Here is a 16,418-nt window from a genome sequence, read left to right on the forward strand (position 1 = left end):
ATATATATATATATATATATATATATATATATATATATTGACTTTTTTGTTGAAGCGTCTTATTTTTTTAACTTTCTTTTAATCAAAAATGTTCATCATTTGTACGATTAATTTCTTATTTAATTTTTTCATATGAATGATAAACTTTGATATTGATATTGTTAATATCTAGTTATAATTAAACTATATAACAATACTTATATTTAAATATCTTATAATTATATTTCGTTTCGATTCTGTGAGATATAGGGCAGATGTGGTTTACAATCTTCTTTTTTTCCCGCAAGATTAGAATTAATTTGGTTTTTTTTGAAAGACATCAGGTACGTTTCGACGGTTGAACGCCAGTTATAATGATTTGTCAGAGAAATAACTACTTTATTATATTTAATTGTTAATAGTATATATTTTGCTATCGCTCAGTCTTGTACGATGCTGATTTATCAAACCGATCGTACCACAACGGAATAATAAATCGCCCGTAAGAGCATTTATTTATTGTTACATGAAAAATTTTTTATTTTATTTCATGTGCAATATAATCGTTCCATTCAACTTTAAGAAAGACTTTTTACTCAACATTTTGAAACATAATTTTTATTTACTGGGTATGCAGATATTTTTTTCTTATTTTCGCTTTTATAAAAAGTATATTACTAAAAATTCATTGACACGTATTTTCATTTAAACATAATATATATTATGTTGATAAATATTAATAAATAATAAATAATAAATAGAAAATTTAAATTATAAGTTTTATAATATTATGTAATTTAATAATATGTAAAAAGCATTTTTTCATCGAATTTTTGATAAATATCTTTATATTCTTTACAATTATGCTATTGTTATCTTTAATTTTAATATTATTATAAATATATGATTTTGTAATAATTCTCTTTGTAAAAATAATGAATTAATATTATATTTTTCAACAACAAATATAAATTTGATAAAAAAAAATACTTATCTAAAATGTTTCTTGAAGTGTAATAATAAAAATATTTAAAATTGAATTAAAATATGAATAAAATATTGATTGATATTACATCTTTCTTTGTATAAATGAATATCTGCATATGAAAGAAGTTTCATATATCTATTGCAATAATTATAAAATTAAAATTTTCAACTTGAATATTTGGAAACATTATATATGGAAACATTAACATTTAAGGAAAAAGACACAGAATATAATTAAATTTATTGAATTAAAAATTGTCTTTGTTACTTAATCCCAACCTACATTTAAACATAGAAAATATTAAAAAATTACATAATTTCTTAAGATCTTCAATCTTAAGAAACAGGAAAAACGCCACTACTGTCTTGATTTATAATACTTACTCGATGATCATTTGCAGTCGATGAAGAAGGTTGCGGCTCAATATCTTTTGCTGTTATATTTTGTTCAATATTACAAGCAAAAGCAACACTGTTTGCTCTTTTTCGTGTGCGTAACTTTGCAATAGTTGAAGCATGTTCCATGAAAGGATTTCTGCTTCTATTATGTCTTCTTGTCCTTCTTAAGCCGAATGGAACGAATTTATCTCAATCTTTATAACGAGCTTCTGTTTTGATACTTGATCTATGATCATTCGTAGATGAATCTCCCAGTCATAATGGTGCCAAGCTTTTTCCTCTTTTCGCCAATCTAATTTCTAACCATCCATAAGGAAGCACTGAAAGAAGTAACACACCGGAAAGACCAAGTACTCGAAATCGTGTACAGACCAATCCATGTAAGCCAAGAGTGAGGGCGAGACCAAGATATTTCCAAAAGAGAGACGTTGATAGAGGTCCTTGCCAAGAATTTGGATATAAACCTAATATTAATGCTAAAAATTAAACAAGATCAATGGAATATGAGTAATAATAAAATATAATTAACATATGATACTTTTATCATATTAGATTAATATGTGTATATAAAATTTATATTATATAAATTTAATATTTGTATATATATATATATATATATATATAAAATTTCGTTTTTTTAAATGCAATTAATATCTGTATAACTTACTGTATATTAAAGTCTCCCAAATGGAATTACAAACTCCCCAGGCAGCAGATATAACGTGAAAAAGTGCTGGATCATCACCGGATGGTCTCCAGGTAGTTAAAACCAACAATAAACATGCGTGAAATACAAATCCTACAACTTTTAAATAAAATATCATGATTAATTTTTAATAATGATTATTTAACAAGAAAAATAAAATTCATAATGATATATTTACTTACCTACAACGAAATATCTTTTAATGTGCCTTAATAACATCGATAAAGTGACACCAGCGAGAGCTTGTAAAGAGGCTAAAGCTAAAAAACTGATAGTTACAGTGCTAGCTTCTCCCAAAGCACAAACTACATATGCCTGTCAAATAATAGTGAAATATTCATGATGTGTCATAATATAATAAACAAATATATTATAAAAAAATATATTATATATAATAAAAAATATATATAATAAAATAGATTATAAAATTTGTTAAGTTAAAATACAAAAAAATAGTTGTTACATAGATAAAAAAACGTTTGGCTTAAAATTTAAGAATTAATTTTTTAAATTTAAATAATATGAAAATTAAATTTCTCGGCTTTACTTTTTAATTGTTGAAAATTAAAAAATGACTATATCCTTATGAACGAATGTATGGTAGTTTACATTTTAGTTAAATTGAGACATACAATAATCTTTAAATCTAACAATACATAGACAATAATTCATAAAAAAAAAAAAAGACTGTGATTTATTCGCGAGCAGAAATATTTTCATTGATTTTCATTATTAATAACTAAAAAACAAAATATAATTTTTTTTAATTTTTTATTTTTATCTCATTTTAACTTAAAGAATATCTTAAAATTTTTTATCTAATATATTTATTTTTTAATCTTGGAATTTTTAGAATTATGATCCATTTATTTTGAAATCATCTGTTGATATTTGTATTTGATATTTTTATACTTACTTCTATAAAATCGGCATAGATAAAACCCTGTTCAAGTCCGATAAAAAGTGTTAATGGTGCAGCTAGCTGTAATTTAGGATCCAGAAATGCAGCTTTCACAGACGCGAGGATATTTTGCATGCTATGCTTTTCATTTACACTTTGCGGTTCTTTCATTCTAGAGTCGAGAAAAGCGCACGATATACTTAAGCCTAAAACAGCAAGGCCTAACCATATGCTGACCAATATTTTTGATGTACCAGATGATAATGTCGATAAATTAGTTGTGCTATTATAAAGATAAATTTCCTCCGGACAGTATTCTGCTCCGCACATGTCGTTTATTTCACTGCTTATTGTATTGAGAGGTTTTGAATCTATTAGTTTTACAAGTACGGCAGCGATTAAACAACCTAAAAATAAGATTATCTTTTTAAACTTGAATACAGAATATTTTAATAATATAATTTCTAAGATATATACATAATTTTCATACCCAGTGCGAGACCTATATCTTCTGCTAATTTGATTGCTCGATTAAGTCTTCTCAGAAGGCACTCGCGTCTTGTTTCATCAGGATCCTCAGGATCGACACATACCAGAGCTAAACTTGTCGCTGAAGTGTTTATGTGTGAAACTCTTGCTATGAAACTTGGACTTATACAAGCGCCTAACATTGCATAACTAGGTAATAGTATGTACCTAATAATATATAATTATAATGTATTATAAATATATAATCGTAATTTATTCGACAAAAACAATTTATCTAAAAATTAATATGCACCATTTTGGATATAAATGTAATCCAACGAAAACGGTGGTGGCCATATGACTAGTGCTTATTGCGAGATTAGTCCCAAATCTTTGCACAAGAATTGGTGCAAAGCAACTAGTAATCGTCGCAGTTGCATAAAGAAGAGCGAGCAACATCGGTCCCAGATGAAGATTGAAAGTACCGAGACCAGCTTGTAACGGGAACATGGGCAACATAGCAGCTGAACAGCTCGCGTGTCCTAAGAGAAGAGCAGCACAATGCCTCAGGATCACTTTTTTCGGAGGTCTTGGACCGGAAGGAGCTGTCCTCACCGCAGCGATCAGCCGACGAACAGATGACGCTCCTGCAGATGAGTTCATCGAGTCTCGTCGACGCCATGACAATGCAGACGTTCGTGTTGATCGGCAGGAAATTGGGGAATATGCTGCCATATGCTGTAGAATTTTCTTTATATATTTTTTTTTTATATAAAATTTTCGACGAATCAATGATTACAAACCGTTTTAAACTACTGCAGATATTAACATAATTTTTTTTTAAATTAAATAGTATATAATTACTCTAGAATAGAATAAAAATTTGAGAATAAATTTTGTGAAATTAAAGAAATTTTAAAAAAGTTTTAAAAAATTTTGAAAAAGCCGCCTAGATTTTTAAATGAAATGAAATATTAATTTTTTGTTACATACATTGAAATAGTTACCATTGAATCTAATAAAAAATAGATAGAAATACATAATAAGTAATGGGAATTTTGAACTTAAACATATGACAAATAAATACTATACCTCGAGCATAGCATCATTGTCCCACAAGGTATGATGATGACCACTGCTTCTAGCGCGTCTATGAGTATGTGCTAACGGTGGAGGCTGAGCTGGCAGTCGTATGGGTCCTAAACCACCGATTGGAGCCGGTCTATAAGCAGGACTTTCGAGTTTGTCCTTCGATAATTCGTGTAAATTTGGCAGAGAGCCCATGGTCGTAATTTCTTGCTTGTCTTTTTTCGCTCTGGTTCGTTAGATTTATCTCTTTAAATTCGTTTAAACACCTTTTCAATTTCGGAGGAAATCATTACCAAGAAAATATACGATTATTATCATCGTTGAAATTCCTTCTTTGCTCTTTCACCTTCCATCTGTTTATCTGCCGGTTACCTATATCTAGAACAAAAAATAATCTTATTGAATAATATAGAAATTTAAAAAAGTAATTAAAAAATCGAAAAAGAAAAATAGAAAGTAAAGAGATTTTATTTCTTGAATTTTATTTCTAATTAAAAAGTCGAACATTTCGAATTTTTCTTAATTTAAAACAATCGATATTTCGAAACAATCAACATTTTGATTGCCTATTATCAATTCGAAGAATATATAATATATTGTATATTATATATTCATATAATATATAAAATAATCAATTGTTCATAATTTTTGTGATATATGTATTATTGACAAATATATTGCGAACATTTTGCATAGATGATGTAGCAATTCTCGGATTGCAATCTTGTTAAATATGTAAAGAGTCAGAGAAAAACAGAGAAAAAGAAACGAATGAAGATAGAAATTCCGTAGTTGCTAAAGAAACCTTGAACGAGAACTTACAACAGGAGAATTGCCATCATATATAATGAGCACATTAATGTATAGTAACCTTGATATCGGTTGTAGAAGGATTTCGACCAATCGTGATGATGCTTTGATTGATTGTTATTAGATCGAAAATGCAAATTGATATATGTCACATTATTTCAATTTGATTTACATTATCTGAGATTTTTAAAAAATTGTTCGAAAAGTGTAAAACATTTTAAAAATGATATTTTAAAAATTTAAAATTATAAATAGATGAAAAGGCATATTAAGAAATAATTTAAAAATTTTATTTATATATGTAAAAAATTTGATAAGAGTTTAATAAGAAAATATAATAATTAAAAATAATTTTCTACAATAAATCGTAATCGAAGTATCATATTTTTTTTATGAACATAACCGCAATTCATTTATGAATAATTAATTATTTCATTTGATCAATCTTTATTGTTAACATTACATTAAGTAAAATCCGTGTCGTTACAGAGATATAAAAAAGATGTAAAATTATTTCAGAGAAATTAAGAATGTTTTTTCGAATGTTGATAATATAATCATAAAAAATATTATTTACCATATTATATCAATTAATAATAATTATCAATAAGTTTCACATAATGACGTCGAATCTATATATTTTGTTAATAATTATTAGAATTTTTCTTAATATGTAGAATTATTATTAATATTATAATAATTTTTATTAATATAATACAACGAAATCGATAATATTGTTTTATCCTGTATGTTGTCGACAACAGACTTATTGATTTTATTGGAAATATATAAATATAGATAACTTTATGATAATAATTTAATAAATTAATTTTTATAATATGAAATAATCATAATAATTATCATAATGAAATAATGAAATAAATTCTTGTATTGATGTATAATTTTAATATATAATTTTATATCTAATTAATTATATATAAATGTTATATGAATAATGTAATACACAATAATAGTATAATTATATATAAAGATATATATATATTTTTCTGATTAAATCATTTCTATTATTTTATAAAAACTCAAATTAAATTTTTAAACTTGCACGTATATATACAATAATATTTACAGATCTATATAATAATGTATCACATTAATCACATTTTTATTAAAAGTGAACAAATGAAACATATAACATTAATTTTTTTAATTACTATCTATTGATATATTATCTTTTATTTAATATCTCTTATTTTGTCCAATATAAAATATAAAGAATTTTTTTAATCAAAATAATCAAAATAAAAAAAGAGATATAAAATAAGAAAATTTTTAAATTTCAATAAAAAATTAAACAACAAGAAAATTATAAACTTACTTTTCTACAGCTGTGTTGTAGCATTGACCAATGTTCGTCATGGTTCTTCATCTATGAACGAATTAGCAACTATCATTCTTATTCTCCTATACATTATATAATTAGTAACACCAAATATCAATTTGTTTAATGATGTAACAATAAATCCAGTCCATGAAACATTTTTTTTTTCGAAACACGCATGTTTCGATCTTTTGATTAGTTTTCTCCATAAAAATAGCGAAAACACAAAACATACATATAAGTTCGAGCTCACCTCACCAGAAAATTAATTTGAACAATTTTAAGATATTCATTGATTCTTCTTCCTTCATCATTTACTATATATATTTATATCACTTGTATTTCCGTTATGTATCGTTGCATGATCGATAACTACGTTAAACTGAGAAACCGCAGCACCGAGCAAACACTACACCAGACAAATCATTATTGAAAATCTTATATTTTATTGTTTATTTATAGAAATTGAATTGACATCATCAAAATGATGATAAAATCTCTTAACTTTTTTCAAATTATCTCTTAATCTTTTACTTGATCATAACAATTTTTACAATATATTTTTTTCTATTTTCAATAATACAATAAGAAATCCTCGATCACATTTCCAATAAATGTCTTCCTAAATAAAGTTCAAGTTAAATGAAAATCCACGTGTATTTAAAATTTCACAAACACATGGTTAACTCTTTGATGAAACTTCGAAACATGTTGAAAAATATATATAGTTGATAATGTGTTCGAATGATGCAAAGAAGTTGCAGTATTATTCATCCAGTATTCGTGGAAAGTACAACTCTGAACACGACTAACCCTTCGGGTGAATTCGGTATCACTCGCTATCATTCGTTCTCCCTTGATTCTTGCTTTAATCTTGATATGGTCGATAACAGGGAGAGTGCGTACTGCATCCTTCTATTCCTTGATTTCCTGTGAATCTCGAGCGACACAAATCGCGTAAACGATTTTTCCTGTTATACAAGAATTCAATTGCGTTTCATGGAATAAACGAGAAACGTGTGATATGGGAAGGTTGGTATGGGAAGGTGCACGGTAACTTATAGTCTCTTCCCTTGGATAGGTGGCATCACTTTCGTATCAATATATAAAAGATTTTTTATAAAAGTTTAAAGAGAATGAAGATCCAAATGACAAACTGAAGATGTTTATATAAATATATTTTTATAAAAAATAGATAAAGTACGATTGAATAAAATTTTGATTTATTATTATGGAATACCAAAACATTGTTGCACTGTTTGTAATAGAAGAAAAAATATTTCAAGTATATATTTACATATACTTCAAATGTAAAGAATTTATTTTATAAAATATCAAATTGTTTATTAAAATTTTAATAAATTATAATAAACTATAATATCCTATAAAATCCTGAATATTCGCCTATCGGATTCCTTTCAATTTATAATAATTTATACCACTTTGTTTCCATTTGAACGATTCGATATTGCGAAGAATTTGACCGGAATGTGTATTTTGTGAATATTGATCTTCGATAATTTAAATAACTATGTAGAAATATAACACGAATAAATTATGATTTAGCCGAATAATATTTCAAAGATATTGTATTCGGAATATTTTGGAAAATTTATAACTTATGTCAGCTATAATTATATATATTTATTTACATATATGTGTCATATGTAAAAGTTTAAATAATAATAGTAAACTAGTAAAAAATAATAAAATTAATGTTAAATTAACAAAAGCTTTAATATAAATTCACTGGAAAAGAAATTTTAAATTTTTTATTAATAGTATATTCAATATGTTCGCAACAGATGTACATAAATATGTACATATATTTCATTCAAAATTTTGTTGCTTATTAATTTCTCACTTGCATATTTATTCATTTGAAACTTATCGGATTGTTTTTATAAATAATTAGGAAACTTGATAATTATAATGTACATAAAGAGATTCTTGTGGCTTTATCTTTCTTGAATCATGGAGTCACATTCTATGTGTACTATTGAAATTGTCATATTACAATAACATCTTTCAAGGAAAATCTTTGAACTTTGTTTATTCCATATTATAGTATTAACTGGCATGAGAATCAATCTGTTAAAGTGTGTCAATGTTAAAACGATAATGCAGCATGTAAAAGCCATACATATCGTTTTAATAATCGTACAGGTTAATCACCTCGGAATCAGGCTTTTGTTTCTCATTAGAAGGATATGTAATTGTTATTGTTCAAGGACTGTAATCGATAATATCACTTTATATCATTCGTAGACAATTGGAATGGATATCTTAAATTGTTATCATTGTCATTTCTTCATAAAATTGTATATTTAAAAATAGATATATGTATAATTTACATAATATATTACAAATCAAAAATTTGAGATTTTTTTTCTAATTACTTTCAATCTGATATATTAAATATTCTCTGTCATACATTATTAATGTATGACAATTTATATTTTTGCATTTTTTCATTCACTAATTTATATATGAATAGATTTTTTATTAATGTAAGAAAACATTGAATTGAATGATTCTAATAGCGAATAATTGAAATGATTCAATATCAGATAATTTTTTTATAAATTACAAAAACATGACATTACTCTTAGAATCGCAAAAAAAAAAAAAAATAAGCTTCAGAAAAGTTTTTATCATCTTACTTATCATATACTTATCATTCTAATATATATATTCTTGCTATTGTAAGAATAATAATTTTTGATATTCAAAATTAATGAATTATATTTCAAAATTTTTCACGTTTTATTAAATAAAAAAACTCTTATTTTTAAGAAACAAAATTACTTATCAAATTTTTAGTAATATCTAAATCTTCTATTTATTAAGAGAATAATATATATTTTAGAGATCAAAATATAAAAAAAATATATCGTATTTTATAATGATTTAAATAATAACAATAAATAAAAATTTTCTGAAATTTGAATGAAAAATTGATTTATTATTTATAATTTTTATAATCTCTAAAAACCTTTGACTTTAAAAAAGAAAATATAAGCGATTAATAGAAAGGACCTTGGAAATCGAAGATCAAGAGTATTATGTATCTCCCACCAGGTAACGAATACTCTCAAATACTTGTTAATGCACAGGTTCTGTTGCCCCTTCCTCGATAGAGTCTGCGGAAGGTTCGATCCTTGGACACTTTCTTATAAATGAAGGTTGACCATTAGCTTGTTTCTCATTTAACGCTCCATCCCTCATAGTCAGAGGGATCGATCTTCATGTGTACGTTCGGCCACGTACAAATTTTTTCGATCTTTTTGTTTTATTTTAATGTGCACAATTGATAGTGATTTACTAATTATTTTATTTTTTCACATTGAACGATTAAGATAAATAGGTAAGTAATTGACGATAATAAATTATTAATTATAATAACTGAGATAAAATCAAACATAAACAATATGAATCATTAACATGGTCTAAGATTTTAGAAATTTAAAAAATATTTAGAATTTTGTTATTTGAAAAAATTTTTTCGTGAAGATAGTAAAATAAAAAAATTCTATGAATAGATAGTAAATGCAATTGAAAAAAATATTCCAATAATATATAGAGTGAAAAAAAAGTTTGGAATTTTAAAGATTTATAATATTTATCGAGAGAAGTAAAAAAAGGAAAATCAATATAAATCTTATAATTATAATATTATAATTGATATAAAATTAATTTTTATTATTTATGAATATTCAATATCGTAAATAAGTTATATAATATAACATAAACTTTTATTTTAATAAACATTCGTTATATTTTACTTTTATTCTAAAATAAAACTTGGGTATAATTATAAATCATTAATCGATTTATATCAATTAGTTTTTCTATATATTATACATTACATATTTTTTTTATTCTTTCTAGTTTTTAAACTAATTTTTTTGATTATATTAAATATATTGCAAAAGTATTATACTTATTTGCAATATTATAAATAATAAAAATTTAAATTATTTTGATTATAAGTTATATCCTTTATAAAAATATCAAAAATATTAATTTAATGGATTTTAATAAATGCTTCAATAAAAAAAGTAAAATAATAAAAAAAAGTTAATGCAATTTCAATTAAATATTATAAAATAATCTTTTTATAATTATTAATAAGTATAAAAATTCAATTACATGAATGAAAAATTATCTATTATAACAATTGATATTTAAGAACAACAAACGCCTTCCTACACATAACATAACATGTGCCATATAATTACGAACGTTTTGCATTCCGGAACTCATTCCAAACCGTACGACTCACATACGGATTTCTTACAAAAAGCTTCGCGTTTCATGTTTCAGACTAACTATGAGTTGAATGATTTACGAGATATATATAAGATGCATTATGCATGTATGCACGTGTGAAATTTTATTTTGTTATTATGCATTGCTTCATTACTTGATATAATATAATATATATAATAATATAATAATATAATAATATAATATATAATATATAAATATATAAACATTACAATATGATTCATTAAATTGAGACACAATTAATTGTACACATAAAGTAGTACATATAAATTCAAATCAATTTTCTTGAAAATAAAATTTTCAATTTTTATTTATATTCTAAAAATTAATGGTTCAGCAAAATTATACATATATTTTCATTTCAAACGATGTTTAAAAGGTAATAATACAACAAAATAAATACAAATATCAACAAATAATACATATGTTGTTCTTTATTTTTTTTTAATACTGTATTAAATAATCTGTTGTATATTCAATTGACATAATTATTTACCCATCTGAATCAATTATAAAACATTATGTATGTATTAAGACTGTACCAGTGTGTGGGCGCAGTGAACGTCTAATAGATCGAACCGCAATTTCAACATTGTTTTGCAGTGTTTGCGAAATATCTGTTACAAAAAAAATATAAATTAGACATGGTATATATAGGTCACATGACAAATGTGTATCATGTAATCCTAGACGTAAGTTATCTGTAACATGACAATTTTTATTTTATTATATATATCATCTTTGATAGGACAATTGTATTTTCATCATATAGGATGAAAATATGTTTTCAGAATAATAAAATCAAATATTGTGGAATTTCTATATGTACAAAACTTTACTTTTTCATTTTATAATAATGTAAATATTTCAGCTCTCACGTAAAGCAATAACTTGAAGACAAGTCATGCGTGAAGTGTTTATGCCCGATAAAGATTATATACAATAATGTACAGTTAATTTTTGCAGTTTTGGCATTCTTAACCGATGCGGAATTATCAATTTCTAAAACTGTTTCTACAAAGTCAATATTTCACGATTTCTTTTTTTTCTAATTCATTTTCATTTAATATTCAATTCAATTGGTAAATATTCTGATTCTCAAAATATTTATCTATATATAGTTGATGTTTCGCAAATCCCATCTTATGCATTATTGTATATATAAATAACAAATCTACCTTAAAAATACAAAAATCATACAATCGTCAATTCATTTGCTATAATTCAAATAATAAACATTTACAAATATCTATGGATCAGAATTGAATTATAAATAAGATTGATCATTATTCATTATCATTATAAATACTGGTGATTTTATAATAGTAGAAGAATTTATAAGGTGACTTAATAGAGAGGGTCTGGTGTATTCATATCCAATCACCAATCAGCATTCTTGACTACTGAGTATACGCCCATAAGGCTCGTTCAACCTTCGATTTATCATCAACCAGTAATTACAGAAAACTATATTACACTGTCATCGTGTCACCGTTGCTCTTGTTTCTTATCTCTATCAAATTCCATCTTTATAATGTTAATCTAAGTTCGTAGTTTTACAGAAAAAAGAAAAAAAGGATCCCACACATCCGGTTGTTCGAATTGCAAATTGATTCTGTTTCTATCGATTATGCAATTCCTCGATGCTTTACGATTATAATAACGACATTGATTATTTGTATGACGATGAATATGTGAAACGAGATAAATCGATATATATATAGTAGATCGATGTATTCTTGATGACAATGTGTAAACACTATCTAATTCAATATATTTTTGATTATCCAAATGAAATATTATAAATGAAAGAAATATTATAAATAATTTAGAGGTTAACTGGTTTGTATGTCATGTTTTAATCAAAAATTATTCTGAACAGAATTAAATACTTATAAAAAAAAATTAATTATCAGTTAAATTAACAAATTCAAATACAATTTGATACATTTCATATGTAATTCTAAAAAAAAAAAAAATTCCCTTCAAATCAACGATAATTAATTAGTTTACGTTGACTTTACAATCAATTTGTTCTTATTTCCATTAAAGGATTATCTATGATTGTTTAAAAATCCAATGTACCATGATCTCATCTTCAACAAGTTAATAACATATGATTATAAAATGCATCAATGTATATCAGTTGGCAGAATGTTTAATTGGCGTAAAGTCATTATGAATGATATGTTTTAACAAATCATTAAAACTATAATCATTGTAACCATATGCGAATAATTGGAAGATAAAATATACACATGCGTATAAATGCAATTTTTTGATAAAAAAATATGATTATAAAAACATCTTCGTTATGAAAATATAAATTCAAAAAATTCTGTTCTTCATTATTTTTTTATTTTAGAATTAAATTCCGATAATGAATGAAGATTTTAAAAAAGCTTATGTTCTATTAAAACGTGTTATATTAAAAAATTTCGTAATAAAAATTTAATACACTCATTAATAGAACAATTAATAGAACAATTAATAGAACAATTAATAAAAAGTTTAATGTATATACAATTGAAAAAAAATTTTCAAATTTTTTATCCTGTAATATGTAATATGTTAATTTGAAATGAAAAGAAAAAACCATCTTTAGAAAAGGAAATAGATATTCACCAAATTCTTTTATCAATATAGTATTAAGGCACGATTATCACGAGTGACGGAATTAACATTATTAAAAGGATAATATTCGTTACGTCTCAATGATTTTGGCTCAAGGTGACCAAGTTGCATGATACACATGCTAGAAGTCTATGGATAAGTGAATTGACGTTTGTATCAAACATTAACTATTCACTCGTTCAATAATCAATACTTTAGCTTATTCTTTCCCTTTTAAAAAATAAAAAACTTGAATGATCTGGCATCAGCGGTATTATAAATATAAATTGCATCAAACATTGAACTTGATAAATAAGAAACGTCAAATTATTTTTAATAGCTTTAGTCTTTCTGTTTTCATTACTGTTGTCCATGAACTGTACATATAAAGTAATATTATATGTACATGTGTTTAAATTTTATTTTTATTTTATATATAATTATATAGCAATACAAAACAGACAAGCCTTGAATAAATAATTCTCATTAATGTATTTAGAATGCAATTGATTATATATGTATATATATAATTTTTAATTGTAATACATGAATGATAAATTATTTTTTTTAATTTTAGACTTTTTATCGATTAGTATGATATAACTTTTAATAATTTTTTTATTTTTTTTTTACCGTAACATTATGGAAATGTTAACGTTATCTTATAATCGTAATTAAACAATTTAAGAAACAATTCAATAATATATATTTTTTTTTAATTATCTTCGATTTTTCCAATTTTTATTATTCTGAATTCTATCTCAATTTTATTTAATTCTATACATTGATTAGTAAAAATAGATAAAATTTATTATTAATATGTTTTATATATATAATAACTTATCTAATAATTATCTAGTTTCGAATTAATTCGAATTAAACCATGATATAAATTATAGATTTATATCATTATCATAAATTCTTTACTTATTTTATCTAATTGTAATCTTTATTAATAATAAATTTATTTTATTTACTTGTTCATAAATTATTTAACAGTGAAAAAATATTCAAAGCAATTTATTTTTCTTGTTGCGAAAATTTTAATTATCATTTATGATAATTCGATAAACCTCGCAATAATGAACATATGAATATGCAAAAAAAATAATGATCCTATTAATACTTAGGATAGAAACTAGAGATATCCATTGACAATCATACATTTACAATCAAATGGAAATTTTTAAAAAACAATGAGAGATAATTTTTACATACTTGTATATATTGATGCATTATACAATTTACATTTAATGGCAAGCTATATATCTGTTTTACGCACGTAAAAATATTAAAATACATAAATAAATACATAAAAAACATATTGAAATACACTATGACTCGAATTATATAATTATATTTAATAAATATAAATTTATTAAAAAATAAAAAATATACGTGAAATGTTTTCCATAAGAAATAGATAAAAAAAATATTATTAATAGCATCATGATGCAATGATGATTCCATCTTTATTTTTATCCTAACTTTGTTATCCATTATTAATTATAATAAAAAAATTTAATAAATTTAATTTTTCTTTCTTTCTTTTTTTTTCAGAACACAATGTTGAGCACAGTAGCACAGAAATTGCAATTCTTGTACAAGCCGTACGCATTAGCCATAGTTTCAGTTGGATATGTACTTGGAGAGCTAGGTCATTACTTAATTGGTAAGTAATGCACATTCAGTTCCGCTTGTTATATTTCCTTTTCCTTAAAAAAAAAAAAAAAAAAAAAAAAAAAAACTAAATTATCCTCATAAAATCGTCAATTCGAGATATAATTACGCGCAACATAATTCCAAGATGGGTATCTCGGTATTTTTTTTTTCCTTTTTCCTCCTTTTTCCTCTTCTCTCTATTCTTTTGGATTCTTATATTCTTATACACAATGTAAATTCTTACATGTAACACGTGTTTATCAACATACGGACATAATTGGATAATTAGCGATAAATTACAGAGAATATTCATTATCAGTGTAATTTTCTTATGCTATCGTTTTTAAGGTGTCACAAGCAAGGCGACAGCGGAGGATCTCCACTATGGTGATATTTCTTGTCAATTAAATTCGACCACGTTAGCGATTATTGATCTACCGATTCAGTGTGAGGTGGCCAAAAATGAAAGTTTGTAAGTCTCTTCATACATTTTTAAAAATTTATTATGATATATCGTGAAATAATTCGTCTTTTATTAAAATATTATATTTATTTATCCAAAAAAATAGTCTAATAATACCTTGTACATTATTATATAAATAATAGAAAAATAGAATAGAAACTTATACATCTATTTAACATTTCTACTACTAATATGCATGTTATCGATTACATTTATGAACTCGTGTATCCGTTTTAACTTTGATCGAATTAGAACCAACTTAGATAACATTAGAATGTATCTTATTTTACAGTTGTGTGTCCCTGGAACTGAATGGGACCAGCTATTGCGAATGGAACTATAATGGCCTTGGTCTCGACTATCAAATACTAGCTGGTCCGAGTTTCATCGCCGTTTTCACGATTATAGGTGTTGCTTTGGGTATCGCGGCCGATAAATATAACAGGTACACATATATTATTTATAAAAATTAAATTATCATTGAGATATGAAAATCTTTAAATCCTGGTATTTCTCTTAATTCAATCTCGACCGAGTTTTTTTTATCGTTAAAAATTTTATTATTTCATTTAAAAAAAAATTATAAATATTTTTGTTTGAAGTTACGTGATTTTGTTTTAGTAATGCTTATCGTATTTTGCATATCATAAACGTATCGAATAAATGTAGTAAACATGTTAATAGTTTTTTTTTTTTTTTTTTTTTTTTTTTT

At 24.4% G+C, this 16,418-nt stretch overlaps 2 protein-coding genes across 4 annotated transcripts in view; one reads left to right on the forward strand and one right to left on the reverse strand.

The window, feature by feature from the left end:
• Window positions 1–1,064: 1,064 nt before the first annotated feature.
• LOC122712322 (protein unc-93 homolog A) lies at window positions 1,065–7,447 on the reverse strand. 3 transcript variants are annotated; one of them, XM_043931883.1, is made up of 9 exons: window positions 6,932–7,447; window positions 6,676–6,726; window positions 4,533–4,907; window positions 3,754–4,178; window positions 3,463–3,668; window positions 2,988–3,379; window positions 2,254–2,386; window positions 2,033–2,170; window positions 1,065–1,841 (listed from the first exon to the last, which is right to left on the reverse strand). In XM_043931883.1, exons 3-9 carry the CDS (start codon window positions 4,722–4,724, stop codon window positions 1,621–1,623), a joined length of 1,707 nt encoding a protein of 568 aa, XP_043787818.1. In that variant the 5' UTR covers window positions 4,725–4,907; window positions 6,676–6,726; window positions 6,932–7,447; the 3' UTR covers window positions 1,065–1,620. The 3 variants fall into 3 exon arrangements, with proteins under 3 accessions (XP_043787818.1, XP_043787827.1, XP_043787809.1); XM_043931892.1 differs by having other exon boundaries at window positions 1,065–1,829; window positions 6,676–7,447; XM_043931874.1 differs by having other exon boundaries at window positions 6,676–7,447.
• A 2,460-nt stretch (window positions 7,448–9,907) lies between these two features.
• LOC122712528 (D-galactonate transporter) overlaps window positions 9,908–16,418 on the forward strand; it is a 9,763-nt gene continuing 3,252 nt past the window's right edge. Inside the window, exons 1-4 of the mRNA XM_043932257.1 lie at window positions 9,908–10,045; window positions 15,142–15,253; window positions 15,592–15,715; window positions 15,999–16,151. Coding sequence (XP_043788192.1) covers window positions 15,148–15,253; window positions 15,592–15,715; window positions 15,999–16,151 — 383 coding nt within the window. The 5' untranslated portion in view covers window positions 9,908–10,045; window positions 15,142–15,147. The remainder of the gene's footprint in view (window positions 10,046–15,141; window positions 15,254–15,591; window positions 15,716–15,998; window positions 16,152–16,418) is intronic.

This window comes from Apis laboriosa, unplaced genomic scaffold (assembly GCF_014066325.1).
Source record: "Apis laboriosa isolate Shangri-la unplaced genomic scaffold, ASM1406632v1 scaffold112_cov148, whole genome shotgun sequence".
Taxonomy (NCBI): domain Eukaryota; kingdom Metazoa; phylum Arthropoda; class Insecta; order Hymenoptera; family Apidae; genus Apis; species Apis laboriosa.